Source organism: Acanthisitta chloris, unplaced genomic scaffold (genome assembly GCF_000695815.1).
Source record: "Acanthisitta chloris isolate BGI_N310 unplaced genomic scaffold, ASM69581v1 scaffold35761, whole genome shotgun sequence".
Taxonomy (NCBI): Eukaryota; Metazoa; Chordata; class Aves; order Passeriformes; family Acanthisittidae; genus Acanthisitta; species Acanthisitta chloris.
Genome location: NW_008654948.1, coordinates 23916 through 42458, shown reverse-complemented (window position 1 = coordinate 42458; position 18543 = coordinate 23916). Strand labels below are relative to the sequence as shown.

General features: G+C 41.5%; 1 protein-coding gene across 1 annotated transcript in view; it reads right to left on the bottom strand.

The window, feature by feature from the left end:
* Positions 1 to 18543, bottom strand: part of LOC103810812 (E3 ubiquitin-protein ligase LNX-like) — a gene marked incomplete at its 3' end in the record, with an annotated part of 34397 nt that overhangs the window by 747 nt on the left and 15107 nt on the right. Inside the window, exon 2 of the mRNA XM_009083732.1 lies at positions 1146 to 1387. Coding sequence (XP_009081980.1) covers positions 1146 to 1387 — 242 coding nt within the window. The remainder of the gene's footprint in view (positions 1 to 1145; positions 1388 to 18543) is intronic.

Here is an 18543-nt window from a genome sequence, read left to right as displayed (position 1 = left end):
TATCTTCTTGATTCTTGCTGTTCTGTCTCTTCCAGCTCTGCATGATAACCAAACACTGTAATCTAATAATACAACAATCTCTCAAACCAGGCTTAGGCCTCTAAATGCAATAAAACTGACAGGATTTATTGATGTTCTGGTGTTCTCTTCTTGCACCTTTCCTTTCCATGCCTCTCCAGCTCTATGCACACAAGAGGATAGTGCTGCTCATTTTCTAGTCTTTCTTCAGCCCTTCATCCATTCTCCCAACATGGAACTGCTGCAACACTTTGGCTTCAGAATCCTAGAATATACACTTTGAACTCACCATTAACACTTTTGAGTTTGCCTTTGGCCAGGTCATGCTTTTCAAATATGAAGCATGTCAGAGTCAGGTACAGTGTTATAGGGTGGAAGATCAAGGTAAGGGTTCCTGGCGTCTTTCTTCAGCCCTTCATCCATTCTCCCAACATGGAACTGCTGCAACACTTTGGCTTCAGAATCCTAGAATATACACTTTGAACTCACCATTAACACTTTTGAGTTTGCCTTTGGCCAGGTCATGCTTTTCAAATATGAAGCATGTCAGAGTCAGGTACAGTGTTATAGGGTGGAAGATCAAGGTAAGGGTTCCTGGCGCAACCCTGTCTGTGTTTGCAGGACCAGCTCCTCCAAGCTGCACCTTCTTGAGAAGTTAGCAGATGTCCCCCAAGCTCCTAAGGCAATTCTTAAGGTTTTTTTCCGTGCAAATTACATAGCAACTGTCAAGCACAGGCTTTCGGGGAGGTGGCCATGCCTATGGGGGTTACTTGGGCCACCGTGCTTTGGTGAAACCATTATACAGCTACACCATCTCCCCAGCACATCACACTTAATCTTCCAACTGAGCTGACTTGCCTAAATCATCTTTCTTAAGACTGGCAGTTTGCCTGTGTGCAGCTAGTCTGTCTTCAGCTTGATGCTGCCCCTGGCCAAGTCATTTTGGTTTTCACCTCAAATCTATTGGGTCACGGAGTGCACAATTTGATAAGCCATGTAAAATGAAAGCTTTCACCCTTGTCTCCTTTTTTTTTTCTTTTTTTTTTGAACCCTCCAACAACAGATACATTTCACAGAAAAGTGAATGTTGAAAGAGGCCACCAAGCTCTGAAGCTTTTAGTTCTTACTTCTGTTCCGGTTGCTGCGATGCAGGTCTCCAGGGCTGCTGCCCAACTGGCTGTCCTCCGAGGTGGGGCTGAAGGCTGGGTTCACCAGCCCTGGCTCATCTGTCATTAAGGCGATGGCTGCAGCTGCTGAGAGCTCAGGGCCCAGGGCAGCTACTGCTAAGCTGGAGCCATGGTCTGGAGAGCAGTCTTGGGAACGCCTCTTCCGTTCCTTAGTAAGGCCATAGTGGGATGCTCCTTTACATCTAAGGAGAAGGGAGGGAAAGGGACACTTGACAGTGAGTTGCATTTGAATGCTGCATACTTATGGAAATTATCTGGTGTCAAGGAATCTCTCAGAGTACAGACTGTGATAATCATGATGACCAGACAAACATGGGTGATTAACAACAAGGGAAAATGCCAGTCCCATCATCTTACACAGAATCAAAAAGAAGGAAGGAGCTAAGTTACAACCTTACATGGAAAGACTGCAGCCTTGTGTGTAGTCACACGTGTATAAATAGTTACTCCAGATACAAGAGGACAGGAATAGCAGGTGGCTAATTAAGCCAGAGGCTACAGTCTGTAATTTCCCACTTGCCTCTGGTCAATGAAGGAGAGCAGGGTGAGGCCCGACAGCTTCTCTGAGCACACTGGTGAAATAAAAGGCACCTTACCCAGTCCTGCACCCTGAGAATTTCTCCTGGTCATCAAGGCAGTCACACCTGGAGCATGCTGCCGTGGTCTGTAGAGACCAGTGCAACCAGGGAAGAGAGGGCTGCAGGTAGGAGTTGAACACTGACAGTATGTGGGAACCCAGTCCCCACACAGTGCCTGTACAGACCAGTTATTACTTGAACTGCACCTGATGAATTGTTTTCAAATTCAGCAATGGAGATGAAGTTGCCAACTCTGCTATTCCAGATCAGTTGAGACACTAGTATAGACAGGTTACTACCTTGACAGAGGAATAAGTGCAAGACATGGTAGGGATGTCCCACAGCCCTGCCAGAGCCAAGGAGGGAGTGCAGGGCTCCCACTGAGGGACCTCTGACCTCAGACCAAGGTCCTTGGGCCAGCCTGGGACTTCACCAGCTTGGGGAGCTCAAGGCAGTTTCTAAAATACTTCCAGAGGAAAATCCAGATCTTAAATCATGACTCAACCTCCACAGTGACAAAACTCTCCATTTCTGGTGGAGACATGCATGTTCCTGGGAGAGCTGAACATACAGCATTATAAGAGGCAAATTGCAAGCCCACTTTGAAAAAAACTTACTTGTGGTCACAACTCTCTGCTCTAGATTCATCCTAGACAGCAAAGGCAGAACCACATATGGCATTTCCTTTTTAAGACTCATTAAAGGCATTCACTTGAATGAAATGAAAGGTGGCTACACTCTTCATGAGTCAGTATTCAATTAAAGCTAAAAAATAACTGAAAAGACAGAGTGGTCAAGGACACAGCACCTGTAACTTTTCTCCACCACCACTTCTGCCCAGTGCCCACCCACTAGAACCACAATAAGTGCATTAAAAAAAATAAATCTGCCTTTTAATCATAATCTAATGAGCTTGGCCTACTTTCAGTTACTATTATCTCTTTCTTCATAGTGAAGGCTAACTGATGACTTTCATGAAAGTGCCCTGTAGGACAAACTCACAGAAATAGCTGCAGAAACCCTTAGGGATAGAAAGCTCTTCGTAATATATGGCATGCACAAAAGGCAATGCATAATGCATACAGTACACAGCGCTAGTGGGTTAAGTGTCACAAAAAGAAGTAGTACACTGAGCAGAAGCCTTGGAAGAGAAATGATTTATGGAAGCAGTTTATGGGACAGAAAGATGAGATGAGGAGAACTCTGCATCAGCTTTAGAGCAGCAGTTTAATTTCTATTATGGTATTGGCTTTTGATGAGAGACAATTGAATTAAAAACTTTTTTAGCCACTAAATTATAATTTACCATCATTTATCTTATACCACTTCTGAAAACTTTCATTTTAAAGCGGTAAAAAAACTTAATCCAAACTGTGTCATATTCAGGCAACTGTGTAAGGGCTTTGTATATTCTTTAAGGCTTGGATGGGAATGGCTGTAACAGAAGTGATTTCTGAAATCTCTCACAAGCAAAATGAGGCATCTTGGAAAAAATTACTCTTATGGTAGAGAAGGTTGATCAACTACTTAAAATACCAACAAAAAGCTATTTCAGGCATCTACTGCAAGGCAAGACTGCAACGATAATCATGTAAATCCGAAAGGAATAGCTCTCCTGCCTCCACTGCAGCAGATATTTTTCAGTTCCTTCCCAAAAACAGGGTGTGACATCCTCACCTCCCCATAATCCTACATCATGGCAGGATGATCTGCTTTAGATTTCACTGGGAGCAGAAGCACAAAGGCCTTCCCCTCTTGGAGCTTACCTAAACTTCTCCAACACAGTGTTTTGGAAACCCATCCTTGACATCTCCTACTTACAGTAAGGTAACATTTGCTAATCCTGCCTATGAATGCTCAACAAAATAGTTTCAAAATAGTTCAAAAACCCAACACAACGAAGAGAACACAAAGAAGTGGCTTCAGGGTGCTGTTCTCAGAAGACAGTCTCTGCTTTACAGTGATCCTGCAAAGATTTAAAATATGATAAGAGATACTTTTACTCCTCCTTTTCATTTGCCTGTGTTTTCATCATGCCCATACAGTTTCAGTAGCTGATACTAGAGCCCCAGCCTTGTGAATGGGTCCTCAAATGCAGATTTTGAAAAATATTTAGTGGGTTCTATGAAGACCAACATGAAGACTGGAAGTGGCTCTGCCCAAAGATTCCCAGCTACTCAGGTTCAACCCCTGCCTGATGCCCATCTGCATTTTGCTGCTAAAGCCTTCACTTTCTGTGGAAATCCTCACTTGCTGCTGCTGGCTGCACTGCAGACACCCAGTCAACAGCTTCATTCCAACAGCAATGAACAGAAGACAGTTACTTTGAATGTAGGGAGGGCTGACACAGTTTAAGATGTGGCTTATTGGAGAAGACAAGTTGTCATGATACAAAGCGCAAAGCATATCTTTCTAACTCTGCCAGAAATAGTTAAAAGAGAACCAAAGCTCTTCAAGTATGAGCACTGAAGCCATTTCTTAAATAATTGTGGCAGGCATAAATGAACACAAATCAAGTCCTCTTTCTTCAGATTAACACAGTGTCCTTGAAGAAGGAAAAAACCCAGCCCCGAGCCCTCAAATTTGTAATAAAATCTGCAACAGCATCTCTTCACTTTCATTGTTTTCCTTGTGCTGACACTGCTGTGATAACAGAAAACAGAGGAGATGACTGTCTAAGTGGAATCATATTTACAGTGTGTCAGCTACATTTTTCCATATGGTTGGATTTGGCTCCCAGAAAAGAGAGAGATCTATAAAGCAGCTACATGCCAGTACTAATTAGCTCTCTCATTGTGATTATTAATCACAATGCCTGATTTACAGCTGGAAGAGTGGGATACCTGATTAACATAAACCAGTCAGAAAGAGAACACAACACTGTCTGCAGGCCAAGGTGAACTACAGATTTATGTTCCTTCTCAGTTGTGCTGGACAGCAAGTACATCCCTATGATACTGAAACAATTTGAAGGCCAAACCCGAGAGAGATAAACAGACATGAATAATGTGTGTTGTACAGTTCATGCCATTAAAGTAGTGTCACTAGGTTCATACAGGAAATTTAAAAAATAGTTTCTTCTGTTTGCACAGCCTCTTGTCTGAAGAAGAAATGCACTGTCTGAAATTCTGGCCATATGAGCCAACCACTGGGCAGTGAGAGGGCAGTGGTGGCTGCTGAAACTTCATCCAGGGCTGCAATTCTGGCTGGTCTCAACACTGACAGCCACAAGGCAATCTGTGACCTGTATGCATGTCCATGCATGCTGCTCCACACAGGAGGAAGGCTCTGCACTCCAGGATTCAGGAGTGGTGCCTCCCAAGTGCTGGAGTCAGGAGATTCAAACCCCTGTGGCTGCCTTAACTTGGTTGTACCCTTTATGGAAATAACCTTCAGTTAAACTCAAGGCCAACTGAAACATATCCACATCATTTAAAATTCAAATTAAAGCAGTAGTTTGAAAACAGAGATGCGTTTTCCTTCCAGCATCCCTAACTTGAACAGCAATGGAGGGATTCAAAGTGTGGTTGACCTCAAGGATTTCACTTATCCAGGCTGACATAGGGATAAAATGTACAGCCATAACATAAACAAGGACAACTGCATGGATTTTTTTTTCACTTCTCTTCTAGTGATCTAAATGAAAAATACCACAGGCAAAAAATATATGTGTATGTTTGTCAGTGGCACGGGGATTTGAACTAGATGATCTTTAGGGTCTCTTCCAACCCAAACCCATTCTATGATTCCTTGATTCTGTGATTTATAATGCATTTGTTCTTAAATATCCCCTGCTTTCTGTGTCTCTTCACAAGTGATCCCTCTTTCTCCCTGTCTCAGACCTGACTTCCTGGGCATGAAACAAGGGAAAAAAGTGAATCAAGAGTGATAATGCTTGTGAGCCAAGCGTGACACAAATAAACAGAGCAGGAACCCTCTTCTATGATTCCTTGATTCTGTGATTTATAATGCATTTGTTCTTAAATATCCCCTGCTTTCTGTGTCTCTTCACAAGTGATCCCTCTTTCTCCCTGTCTCAGACCTGACTTCCTGGGCATGAAACAAGGGAAAAAAGTGAATCAAGAGTGATAATGCTTGTGAGCCAAGCGTGACACAAATAAACAGAGCAGGAACCCTCCCTGTTCCAGCACTTTTTTCCCTACCTCACTTCCAGCACACTCATATTTTGGTGCTGTTTTGCTTTAGTGCAGCAGCAGCAGACACATTGTCTGAATGCAATTAAGAATAATGTATACAAAGCACTTAAGACTGCCCAGCAGAAGAAAATACTGCTTAATGTGCTGTCATTGCTGATCCAAAGCTAAACCCTGATCAGGGTAGACAAGTACATTTCAGCTATGCTCTCCCACTGCATGCAGTCTCATCCCTGTGTAACTTGGGCTTGACACAAGCTGGGTTCTAAAGTACCCTAACCTTGTCACACAAACTCTCCTGGCTGCTCAAGTACCCCTGAACTGATCCAATGGAAAGGCTGATGGACCAACTGGAGCTGATCAACAAAGAGTGACCTGGATAACCTGGTGCTGCTAACCTCACTTGTGAGGCCATGGTGAGAGGCTCCTGCTGTGCCTGGGAAGAAAGAAGGGGGGGGAGTTGAAATGGAGAGGTGGGCACACAATGGTGTTGACAATTCCTGCCCCACGGGAATCATTCACACTGTTTATGCATCAGCAGTGACTGTAGTCTAAATATAACCCAAATACCAACCGTATAGATATCAAGCCCAACACCTAAACTCTAAGTTTTCTGAAACTCCATCATAAGGGAGGGAAACAACCAGTTCTCAGACAGGGATGACACCAACTCTTCTGATCTTCTGCCAACAGTGCACCAGGAAATGGAGCCAAATACAAAAAAGGAACAAAGCACCTAAACTCTAACCAAATCCCACATTACAGATCAAAGAGAAAACGCAGCAAATGCACAATCTCCCATCCAGATCAACTATACCTGTGTTTACAGGGCCAGAGATATCAACTCCTTCAGCAGTGAAGATGACCACTACCCTGCTGCTCTTTGCACCCAAAGACATTGTATCATCCTTGCTCTTTAAATTGGCTTCCATGAATCCTGGTCCCATGTGCAAAATTTCTCATTTTTTCTCTTTTGCTATATAGGGAAATCAATCCTGGAACAGAGTGCTTAGCAGCAATGATTTTTCCCTAGTAATTCTGAATTCTTGCAAGAATTAACCACTGTGTGAATGCTGCATATGAGAAGAAAAGCTTCATAAATAACTATTGGGTTTTTTTTAATGCATTTGCCTTTTCTGCTTTTGATAAAGAACAGTCTCATGTCAAGAACATTTGTCAAGCTACTGTAACCACCAGCTATGGCTAGGAAGGTCCTGTCTGTATTAAACTTATCTCAATATTGATAAAGAAGGGAATGAACCATCTAAAAAGCAAAGATAAATGTCCTGGATTACATTTTCAATGAACATTTGCAGAAAGACAGGCTGAAAAAACCATATCGAAGCATGAGACTAGAACAGGCTGTTCTCTGCACCTGCACTTGAATTTCATAATGCCAGCAACATTTCCAGGTGCTTACCACTGCTGTTCTGTGTGCTCTGTCCCCTGGCATTGAGGCACTGGGGCATCCTCTCCCTGATGATCTCTCAGTGTCAGAGGCTTGCCATCTTGTTTGGGGGGAAAAAAATGCTCATTTTTTTGCTTAAGTGGGAAATTGTCCCAGTTACTATTGCTCTTTCACTTCAGTAACCCAATAAACAAAAGCCTTTTAGAGACAGCTTCCTGACACCTGGGGCATCAGGGCTGGCTCCGAGGGCAGCGTGGGCCAGTGGCATAATCCCTGCTGCCTCTGGAGGGCTGAGGATCAGCAATTCCTTCCCACGCTTCCATAAACACTGCTCTTCTTGGTGTCAGCACAGAGATAGCTATGATAGAAGCTAAGATGAGGCAAATGGCTTCTCTGTCTAGCTGTCAGAGAGATTTTCTCATGTTATTTTCTCTCTGTTGTCAGCCAGAGGCCTTTGCTAGAGTATAAACATCTAGTAGATTTAGTGGTTCTATATTTCTGCATTACTACTCTATAAATATTTATAAAGGACCTCATAACATTTATTTCTTTAAGCTAAAGTTATTTAGCTTAAATACTTTCCCATAAGATAGGAAAAACCTCTCAAATATATATTTTTTTTCAGTTGAATTTCTGCATATCCCTGTTATGGTTTCCTAAGATTTTTCACAATTTTTGTGTTAATGAAGACATCATAATTCAATAAATTCTGGAACTACCTTACTAGCAAAGCCTAAAGTTGTGTTGTGTCCTATCTTTAAAGATCTGACCTCAGGGAAGGCCTGTCATTTTCACAATGCTTTTGCAGCAAGATGCTGTCAAACAAAATATATTTGTGCATTATATAAAGAACGTGCACGGAAGTATTTGTATACTTACATTTCCACATCAACTACTCTGTACAAATTTGGGTCCACCAGCACAAAAAGGAGTTATAGTTCCCCCAGGTTAAAAAAACTAAGGTTTTCTAAGCATATGAGGAAAATAAATATTGAGCATTTTTTATAATTACCATGGTAACAATTAGTTACAGTGATGTCCTCCCATTTCCGTGATTTGTTTGCTGAGAAGGAGAAATAAGCATGGCTGGTGATTTTGGTACAGGACCTTGAAAGCATTTTGCTTTGGTGAAAAATGGAAATGCAGTTCAGAGTTCAGACCTCACAATTCCCAAAACTACCAATGGACAGAGAGCTGGTGCAAGACACAAAATGAACAAGCATTTAATGGAAACCAAATCCCCATTTCAAATTTGACTGCTCATACTGAGGAAAGGGAGGAATCTTCTAGTTTTCAGGAGAGTTGAAAGAACCTGGAACACATTTCTAATCTAAAAAAAATTCTAAGTTTAAACTTCATGTATGTACCACCAAAGTATCACACAATATATGTTTTTTTTCCCCCCCTTCTCTTTAAAACTCAGAAAGTTGTATTTCAACCACCATCATCAGCTTCTATTACGAAATCTTTTAAAAGGCCCATTAACATCTATCATGGGAACGGGGGATTGGAAGAAATAGGTAAACAATACTAGTTGCCTGCAATTGTGGGCAAAAATCTTGGCTGGGATTATTGTGCAATGATCCCAGTTATTGTTGGGACTATGTACAAGTTGTTGGTCCAGATCATGTTCTCTTCCTCCCCTGACACTTATTCCTGGCCATTACTTTGTCACTCATGATTTTGAAACAACAACTGTACTGATTTCTCTTCAAGGTTCAGTTATCGTTTCAAGTTCTAGTCTTAAAACATTCCAACAAATTGCAGCTGTCTTACATATAGGACAATAAAACTGTAGATTGCTAGAAAGCTGAAATGGGCAAGTCAGCACCCAGGATGGAAATGCCAACTTTTCTTTATGGGTTAGCGCACCTTCTGTTTTTGCTTAATACAACCACTACTTTAGAGAAACCAATATTCACAACTGACTTTGTGGCTTCACCTTCTGTTGCCCCTTCCCCACCTGTGTCCAAGCCACCAATGCTCTGAAAACCTACAAAGGCATCAGCAGCCTGTTCCCACTGCTCACATAAGGCATAACCTTGGGCTGCTGCCAGAGCTTCAACCTTTTCCAATGCTGCCTTTAAATATAATGCTCGTACAGCACAAGGAGACTTCAAGCAACAGAAGTGAGAAGATAACCAGGGTGAAAGACTGCAGTCAGCCTATCAATCATTATTTGCTCCTAGATTACTATAAACAAACATTTGTCATCACAGGGAAGCTACTGGCCAGAAATACAGAATCAGAATGATCCTGTGTAATGCAAAACAACAGCAGTATTTATTTACACTGAACTTAATTAACTAATGAAGCTCCCCAAGAGTGATCAACATACCTCATGCAATCTACTCCCACCAGCTGACACAAACAAAGAAACAGAGGCAGCACACTATTCTCTAATTCTTGGTAGGTGCTCAGGTACTGACACAACAAGAAACCTATGAGTACCTGGTTAACATATTCGGAGTGAAATAAGAGGGAAATACAAGACACATGGGACTAGCATTTTTGAGCTGCTAAGAGCCTGTACACCTTGCTGATGGCTTCTAGTGCTCATAGCATTCAACATATAATACATAATTTAAACCAACTAATCCTGTTCAAGTAATGTACTAAAGCACTAAAGTACTAAAACCTTTGTTTGACTTCAGCAAAGGGGGAGCTTGATGAAAGCTGTTTTCATCACCAGGTGATTTCATCACCTTCCAGAGTTGCAACATTTTCTATAAAACACACACTTCAGCCATCTCACTCTTGAGGAAAATAAAAACTTGAACAAGATTCCAAAAGAAAGTGAGAAAACACAAATTAGAAAGACTCTTGAGAGGTTTCTTCACAGAAAATCTGGGTACTTACCAATATTTGTACATTCTTTTATCTACAGAAGGCATGCCCAAGGGAGCAATCACGAGCAATGTGTGTCAGTTGGGTATTTGCAAAGCAACATAAGACCTGCCATCAGCAGCTGCCAGCTTCATATCTGCTTTTCAAGTCCATTCAATGCCACTTAAAGAACAGCACTAGGCAAGCAATCTTGACTACTGATTTTGCTTTACATTACTACTAATAATACAGTCCTTTTACAGTAGGAATTGATTGAGGTCACATGTAAAGAGGCTGCAGCAGGATCACTGAAAATATTCTTCAATTAGGACATTAATTAAACAATGAGCCTAAGGAAAATCACAGTGCATATATATACAATGGCTCAAAAAATGTTAATGCTGCTAAAATCAAGTTATCTGTGACAAAAATAACAAGTGCAAGGATAAAAAAATTCTTAAGGCATTGCAATGCTATTCCTCATAGTACCACACAATCCAATACACTGCATTTTTCAAATTATGTAGGTACACATATAATTAATGTTAAGAAGACACATTCAGTCTGCTGATTCATGTGCTCTTCATGTTTATTGTTCAGTGTTTTGATCACCAAATTATATTCAACAGGTATAACTAGTCTCCTGGAATTTAGTATCTCATCATTGTCTTCTCTTATTATCCCCACCTATACTATAAAAACTATATGATGTAGTGAGCAAAATATGCTTACAATGGGAGAAGGGGTTTTGGTTTTCTAACAAGACTGACAGTACCATTGTAACCCAGTTCTTGTAGCTACAGACAGAGGAGCCTACCAGACAGAAACTTTGTGTTCACACATACTTAGCACACAATTATTTTTTAAATAAAACTAATTACAGTATCTGCTATGTCACAGACTCAACAAGCCAGCACTGCTGAGAGCAGGTTTGAGGCTTCTGTTGGCACAAAGCAGTGACACATGCACATAAGTCTCTAGACATAAAATAATAAAAAGGGAACACTGTGCTCAATTTCAAGATGTTTTAAGTTCAAGGCTTGGTTTTACTACTATGTTCTCCACCAGAATTTGAAATTACAGGAAACAATGGGGCTGCAGCCAGTGAATAACAAATGCTGTCTTTGTACCCTCTTATTTGCAGAACATGCTATAGACAGCCACCCACAGCTCTAGCTCTGGTGGCACTTGTCTCTGACCACTGTGACCCAAAAGTCACATAGGATCCCCTTTAGGTCATCATGGGTATCTAAATTATATTGCTAATACATCTTGGTACATATCAAGCTCTAAACATGTATTAGCTTCCTCATGGGGAAGGTCACAAAAAGTAGGTCTCAGCACACCTCAGCAGCTGAAAAACTACAGAGATCCCTGTCAGATACCCATCTGAGTGCTGAGGAAATACCTCCACCACTACAGCTTCTGAAGATGTCACAAATGTTTTCCATAATCTTATCAAATTCAATGCCTAATACTCAAATAGGACCCCAAATCAGTCCTGTAAGTGAACTGCATGTTACTCATGAACCACTGTGTTTTAAGACCCTAAAACTACATAGCCTCCTTGTAGGGGTGGGGAAGGAAGAGTATAACATTTCCTGGTGTGTGTCAGAGCTCAGTGTCCAGGATTTCAGCCTAAATTAGTATTGACACTGGCACAAGAAGCACATAAATTATACTGTTTACTAAGATTTACCTTTTTTTTTTTTTTGTGAAGATAACATAGCCAACAATATACTTTCTGGAGAAACAGTGTTCTTGGCTTCTACTCCTTCTAGCTTTGCAGTCTTCACTTTTGCACATAGGATTGGAAGGGGATGGATTAGAGGGACATCATGAGCCAGATTTTAGAATGAATTCTCCCAAATTCCTTGGGCATGCAAAAATCTTCACTGCATGTGTTTTATGTTCCACCCAGTTGAATACGAGATATTTCTGTGAGATATTTCACCCATCCATTAAAATAAACACACATTGTAAAAGCATTTAATGACTTCAGAAAGTCCAAATCCAGCCACAGCACAAGTATGGCTGGAATGTTGTTTACAGTCTTCTGAAAGCTCACATAGAAGGAAATGCTCACTTATGCTGTAAAAGCGCTTTTTTTGAATCACTGTTTTTTAACAGAACTGCCATAAATACTTTTAACCTCAATTCCTTTATACAAATCTGAAAAAAGCTCAATCTACTCACCCTTCTCCTGACATAGGTACCTATAGGCAGTGCTGCATTCAATACCATGGAGAGCATCCAAAAAGGCTGTGGTGTGGTTTCCCTCCTGTTGTACACAGACCACTGTCAGCTCTCAGCTGACAGGGGAGGCTAAAGGAGCTTGCACCCTCACACCTCAGTGTTCAGAAGTGCTCTAACCATTAAAGCTCAAGTCAGATTGGGGTAAGGCTGATCTCTGCTCCTCCTGCTGGAGCTTATTCAGGGAGGTGTGTTAAGTCTCCAAATGAAAAACTGGCACCTGTGGAGGGACAACCTGAGTCCTGCTTCAAGGTCTGATTTCAAGCTGAATTTGGGAGAGGTTCACAAGAAACATGCTGCCCTCTCTTAGTCCAGACAACACCTTGGGAAAAACCTGGCAATACCATCTAGGCACACAAGCCCATTTTCAGTCCAAAGCTGGAGAAGTGACCTTAGAGGTTTCACATACAGGTTGAGAACCTCTGTGTAAAACTGTGTCTTGTTTTCTTAGGCCACCAAGATATAAGTGGTGAATCAAGAAAGAAAATACAAAAATTAGGGTGGAAGCAGGAATCCAACCTTGAAATCTGAAGGTGACAAAAGACACCTTCAGATTTCCCTGACAAAACAAGTACCATAGAATCAGAGAAGAGCCTAGACTGGAAGGGACCCCAAGAGATGATGTGGTTCAAACTTTTATGGGAAAGGAAGCCTAGATGAGATTATGTAGCACCCTCTCCAAAATCTTAAGTGATAAACTTTCAACCTTTTGTGATTAACCTTAAGCATCTTGAAACCCAAAAGTAATGGGAACTCTACCACATGCCTGGGGAGGTTGTTCCAGTGAATGATTGTTCTCACTGTAAAAAAATAGGAGAAGACTTTTGCACTGTATCTTCCTTTAATCCAAAGTTGCTCAGTCTGATGCTTCTTCATATTCCTTAGTTTGCAGATGCTATATGTTTCTTTAGGTTTTCTTAGTCACTTCTACTCTCAGATTTCATGCTACTTTTGCAAAGCATAAAAGAAAAAAATATTTTCATTCTGTTTTTTTCTATAATTATTCAATTTCTTAAAAAAAATCATTCAGCATAAGAGGCAGCCATCTCATAGTGTCCTGTTACAAAACACATTAACTTTTGTACTCATCCTACTAAAATACAGGAAATGGAAAAAAAAAATCCAAAAATGTTCTTTAGGAAGCTGCTCTTTCCTTCCCCTTTTACAATACTTCAGCCTTGGGAATTCCAATATTCAAGCTCTAATGACTATTTTTGCTTTCAATATTAAGATGCAAACATCACGCATGCAGCTGAGAACCTACAACACAGTGGGCAAACCTGGGCAGCAGGTTTGGAGTACTGAACCTTGAGCATAAACTGAAATTATATTCCTCTGGGTAGTCCAAGACAGTGGCCTTGCCCCTGCTGTCCTAGGAGAGGGAACATCCTGCTTGACCTTGCTACTCCCACAAAATGGGTCGGGGCTGCTGTGCAACAGCCTGTCCTGAAATGAATCCAAACCTCGAATTCTCTGTGACAGTTTGTGGCATCTGGGTGACTCAGCCAGCCTCTGTGCCCGAGGCTGTTCCAGCCCAGGCTGTGATTTTGTTAACGTCACAATTTAAGTAGACTTGGGTCTTGTTAGCAGTAATGATGGACTCCCTGAAGAAAAATCAAGGTGGCATAGGAAATAATGTCAGTTCATTATCAGCTCTGAGAAAGGGATAATTACATCTGTCTTCTTCAAACTGAGATGACCCTGATCCTTCAGAAGGCAGCTGGCAATCTAACCTCCAGCAGCATGCTCATGCCATGCCTCATCATCTGCTAATTTTCACAGCAAAGGCATCACTCAAGGTGACCCAAGCCATCACCAACAGACAGGATCTCCAGCTGGACATCTACACTAGTGTCCAGTGGACAGCAGCATGCTGGGGGCATTGGACATGTTTGCAGCTCAGATTCAGACAACCATAAAACAAATCCTACTTGCTTCATGTAAATATAACCACAACAGTCTGTCAATGTAGATGGTTCAACAAACCAAACCGACCAGCTTTAAAACACAGAATAGTCTTACAGATACAATGAGAAAATTTCTTCTGGTCCCAAAATATCCCCCTCAGCCTGAGATGGGCACTGAGACTAGAAAAAAAATTTAGTAGACAGACAAAACAAAGTTGGTAGTGCATTTAAATATTTATATTAGAAATTGAGATATGGGTTTCTGTTTTAACATTTTTTTTGCAATGCCTTGGACCACTGGCTGAAGGTTCCCCTATCTTCAGCTTCTAAGGAACTTCCCTAACTGCTCTGAAACAAGTTTGTTTCACAGAATCACAGAATCAGCTCAGTTGGAAGGGACCACAATGGGTCATCTGATCCATCCTCCTTGCTCAAGCAGGGTCATCCTAGAGCACATGGCTTAGGATTGCAACCAGACAGTTCTTGAATATCTCCAGTGAAGGAGAATCCACAGCATCTCTGGGCAATCTGTTCCAGTGCTCTGGGACTCACATAGAAAAGTTGTTCTTCCTTGTATTCAGGTGGAACTTTCTGTACGTCAGTTTTTGCCCGTTACCTCTTGTTTTGCTGTTTTCCAGAACTGAGAAGAGTCTGACTCGGTCATGTTGGCACTTCCCATTCATGTACTTGAATACATTAATGAGGTCCCCTCTAAGTTGTCTCAAGACTGAACAGGCACAACTCCCTCAGCTTTTCCTCATAAGTGAGGTGCTCCAGTCCCTTAATCATCTTTGTTGCTCTTCCTGAAGGGCAAAGTCAGACACTTGGCACTGTGTGTTTATAAGAGTGCAATACAGAGAGAAATGGAGGAGGAAGAAAGGGAAATAAATACCTAACAATTAGTGATTGTAAATAGAACAGCCTCATGGCAAAATATTTTCTTATTTCTTTAAAAGCTAATTGAAGATGATACAGCATTGTGTTGGAAAGTTTTCTGAGTACTTTGATAGTGCCATTAAGGTGACCTTCCAAAATTGAGCACAAACACATTCAGTCTCCAGAGATAGTGCTCCTTCCTAAGGGGGTGTCTGCAACAGGGAAGTACACAATTACTATAATGGTTGTGGAATGATACCTCAGGCACACTATCTATATTATATGTGTAGACACACACATCTGAGAATAGCTTCCCTGGAGATATCCCCATTCCAGAGTAAGAGTATTCACCAGAAAAACTACCATAGAGTAAGAACAGTGTAGTCACTTCGTGCCCAACATTATTATGGATTAACTTCCCTGTGTGTTCAAACCATCTTTTTGACATAATTTCTACCTTTTTTCCCTGCTCTTTCTTCTGTGCACCAAATATCTCATTTTTCAAGCTCTGGGCTTCTGTGAGAGCAAGGGCCTACCCCTCAACATGACACATCTTGAAAATAAGTTACAGGTTGGCTTTATTTAAAGTGTAATAAAAAGTCCTTAGAGCTTACTATGTTTTCCTTCAATGTCTCCCACAACACAAGATTTGGCTCATTTTTGGATTCCTTAAACTACCACAGCACAAAAAGCAGTAAGAATTAAAGCAGTCCCATAGAGCCCTGACTGCAGGAATAGCACTTTTATTCCTTTCTGGATACATCAGCATCTCTAGCAAAAAAGGAGAAAGGGGAATGAAAGGAACAGACACCCATCTAACTTCTAAAAGTACAAAAGAGTTTGGGACTTCAAACATCCTTGTGTTGCTAAATATGTCTCTGCATCCATGTGTTACTAAAGATGCAGACTCATGGGTCACCTGAATTTCTCTGCTCAGCCCTGGACCTGACAACTCCCCAATTGCTTGCAAGGATCATTTCTCTGCAATGTGACTCTTTCAAAAGATCTGGAAGAAACACTCTTTGCAAAGCAACCAGAAGGGAGGGGAGGATAACATGAGCAACTGCTTCCCTAGCACAGGGGACCATAGGCAGCACAGCTGTTCATTTTGGAAATGTCAGAGAGGAAAGAAAAAAAGGTGCCAAGGGAGTTGTCATCGGCAGATGACACAATAGGTGATTCCAGCACACTGCTTCACACAGTCATAATCTCTTCTTGAAAATATTGCTCAGGAAGCCCAGGCCTGACTAACTTTCCAAATGGCAAACACTGCTTGAAAAACAGACATGCATAGCATAAAATCACTTAAGAATCCAGTTCCCTCTTTCTCTCTGACAAAGGAGAGCACGGGCGTGTCTCAGTGCAGATGCTGCAGCTGAGATAGCCCCATGTCAGCCCTCTCCTGCCTATGTAGGCAGACATTTCCACAGAGTGTCAGCAGGAGGATTTCAGGTCATACCCGTGGCTCCACCTCTCTCCCTTCATCTGCCCCCTTTGTAAGCCACTCACTGCAAGGAAGGTCCACGCAGGGCCAGCTGTCCTACAGAAAACAGCAAAATGCTGTTTGTTCCTGGGCTCTGCAGGAAGTCATGCACCTTCAGAGGCAAAATGCTGTCTCAAGGTTATTTTGAAATGTGGCTGATGTAAGGCCATGCAGCGAGCCAGAGAAGCTCTCAGATGGAGGTGGCCTGTCTCCTGCCCTTCTTGGTGCCCAGGGCCTCCCCAGGCAGGAGGATGGGAACAGATGGAGGGAGGAGTGTCATACGGTGCCAGAACTATTCCACTCTCAGGCACTGGCAGGAGATGGGGAAAAAAAGCCACACAGAAGCTTTTTGAATGAAGAAGACCCAAACTGTAAACCTAGAATTTCCCTGCAGTCATTAGAAAAAAACCCAAACCTGAACCCTCCCACTTCCTTGTGCCTGGCACACTGGGGTGAAACGGAGAAATCAAACTGATGCCGACTTCATTCCCATCACTGTGATCAACCAGAGATGTGACTAGGATTAATCCCTAGCCTCTCAAGACAAACAGGGACCTTTCTGCACCCTTGTCATTTAGTGGCAGATCTGACCATTCAGCAATGGGTCACTGTTTTATCACCAGTCCTGCTACTCTCCTGAAAACATTCTGCTCCAAAGGGACTTTCTGGTCAGTGTTAAAGTCATGGAGTTTGTGTCTGCCAATGAAGAGAGAAAAATTTCAACAAAAAACCCCCATGAGAAAAGTCATGATTTTCTAAAATCTGTTGTCATACAACTACCATTGTCACAAGGGACATCAAAAGTGCAGCCTGAGGTTTTACAAAGCTCCCACACAGATGTTGGGGTTTTTTTGAGGGAGGTGGAGATTGTCATAGAGATTGCAGAAATGAGTCCATGACATCTTATTTATGTTGTTTCAACTCATTCACCCACATGCCCTCAAGGGATGTTCTGCTTTTCAAAATTGTTTCTGCTAAAAACTGCACAGTGCTAATTAGTATGGTTAGATGCTCCTTTCCCAAAAATATGTTTTTGGATCTCTACTATTCTATCTCTCTGCTCTATAGGTGTAAAAAATAGAAGCTCACCCATGTATGGAAAACCTTGTTTTCTTCCAAATTCATTTAAATGAAATTCAAGAGAGTAATTTGTTGAAGTAAATGGAATAATATCTGTATAGAACTAATTTAAGTGAGGAAAAAATCAAGCAGATTGATATTACTGTTTTCATTACTTCTTCCATGGCTTCCTCTGTCTGGGTACTGGAATAACAGACAGAGAACTAGAGCAAGCTTCTTGAACCAAACAAATCACCTAAGTAAGAGGAATTAAATGATATAGGGAGACAACTTATGACCCCCTTTTTTTTTTTTTGCTTATTTTATTCTCACCATTTGTCATGGGTTTTGTAGGACAGTTTGCAACTCATTTAAGAATTTCAGTCCAAATAGTAATTTAACTAGGCAGAGGATCAGTTGATAAAATGCTGATTAGATGTCAGCTCTTCAATTCAGATATTTCCATGGCCTGCCTTAACCTATGTTTAGTCTAACAGATAAATGTTTAGAGTTCACCAAGACTGCTGAAGTGAAGTTAATATAAAGAGAGTCTCGCCAAACCTGGTCAATCCATAAAGCTTCCCTTGTTTTTAGCTTTCAGCTCCACATGTTTTGCTGAAGTTAAATTCTGCAGCTTAAATTCACAATACATTACTCATACCTTAATCCATAAATTTAAATTAAGAAACATAAGCAGCTCAGAGTTTTGCAGTGCTGCAATAGTGCAAGGCGATGAAAGACACATGGCTCAGCATGTTCAGCACTGTTGGAGTTAACCACAAGGGTCCTTGGCA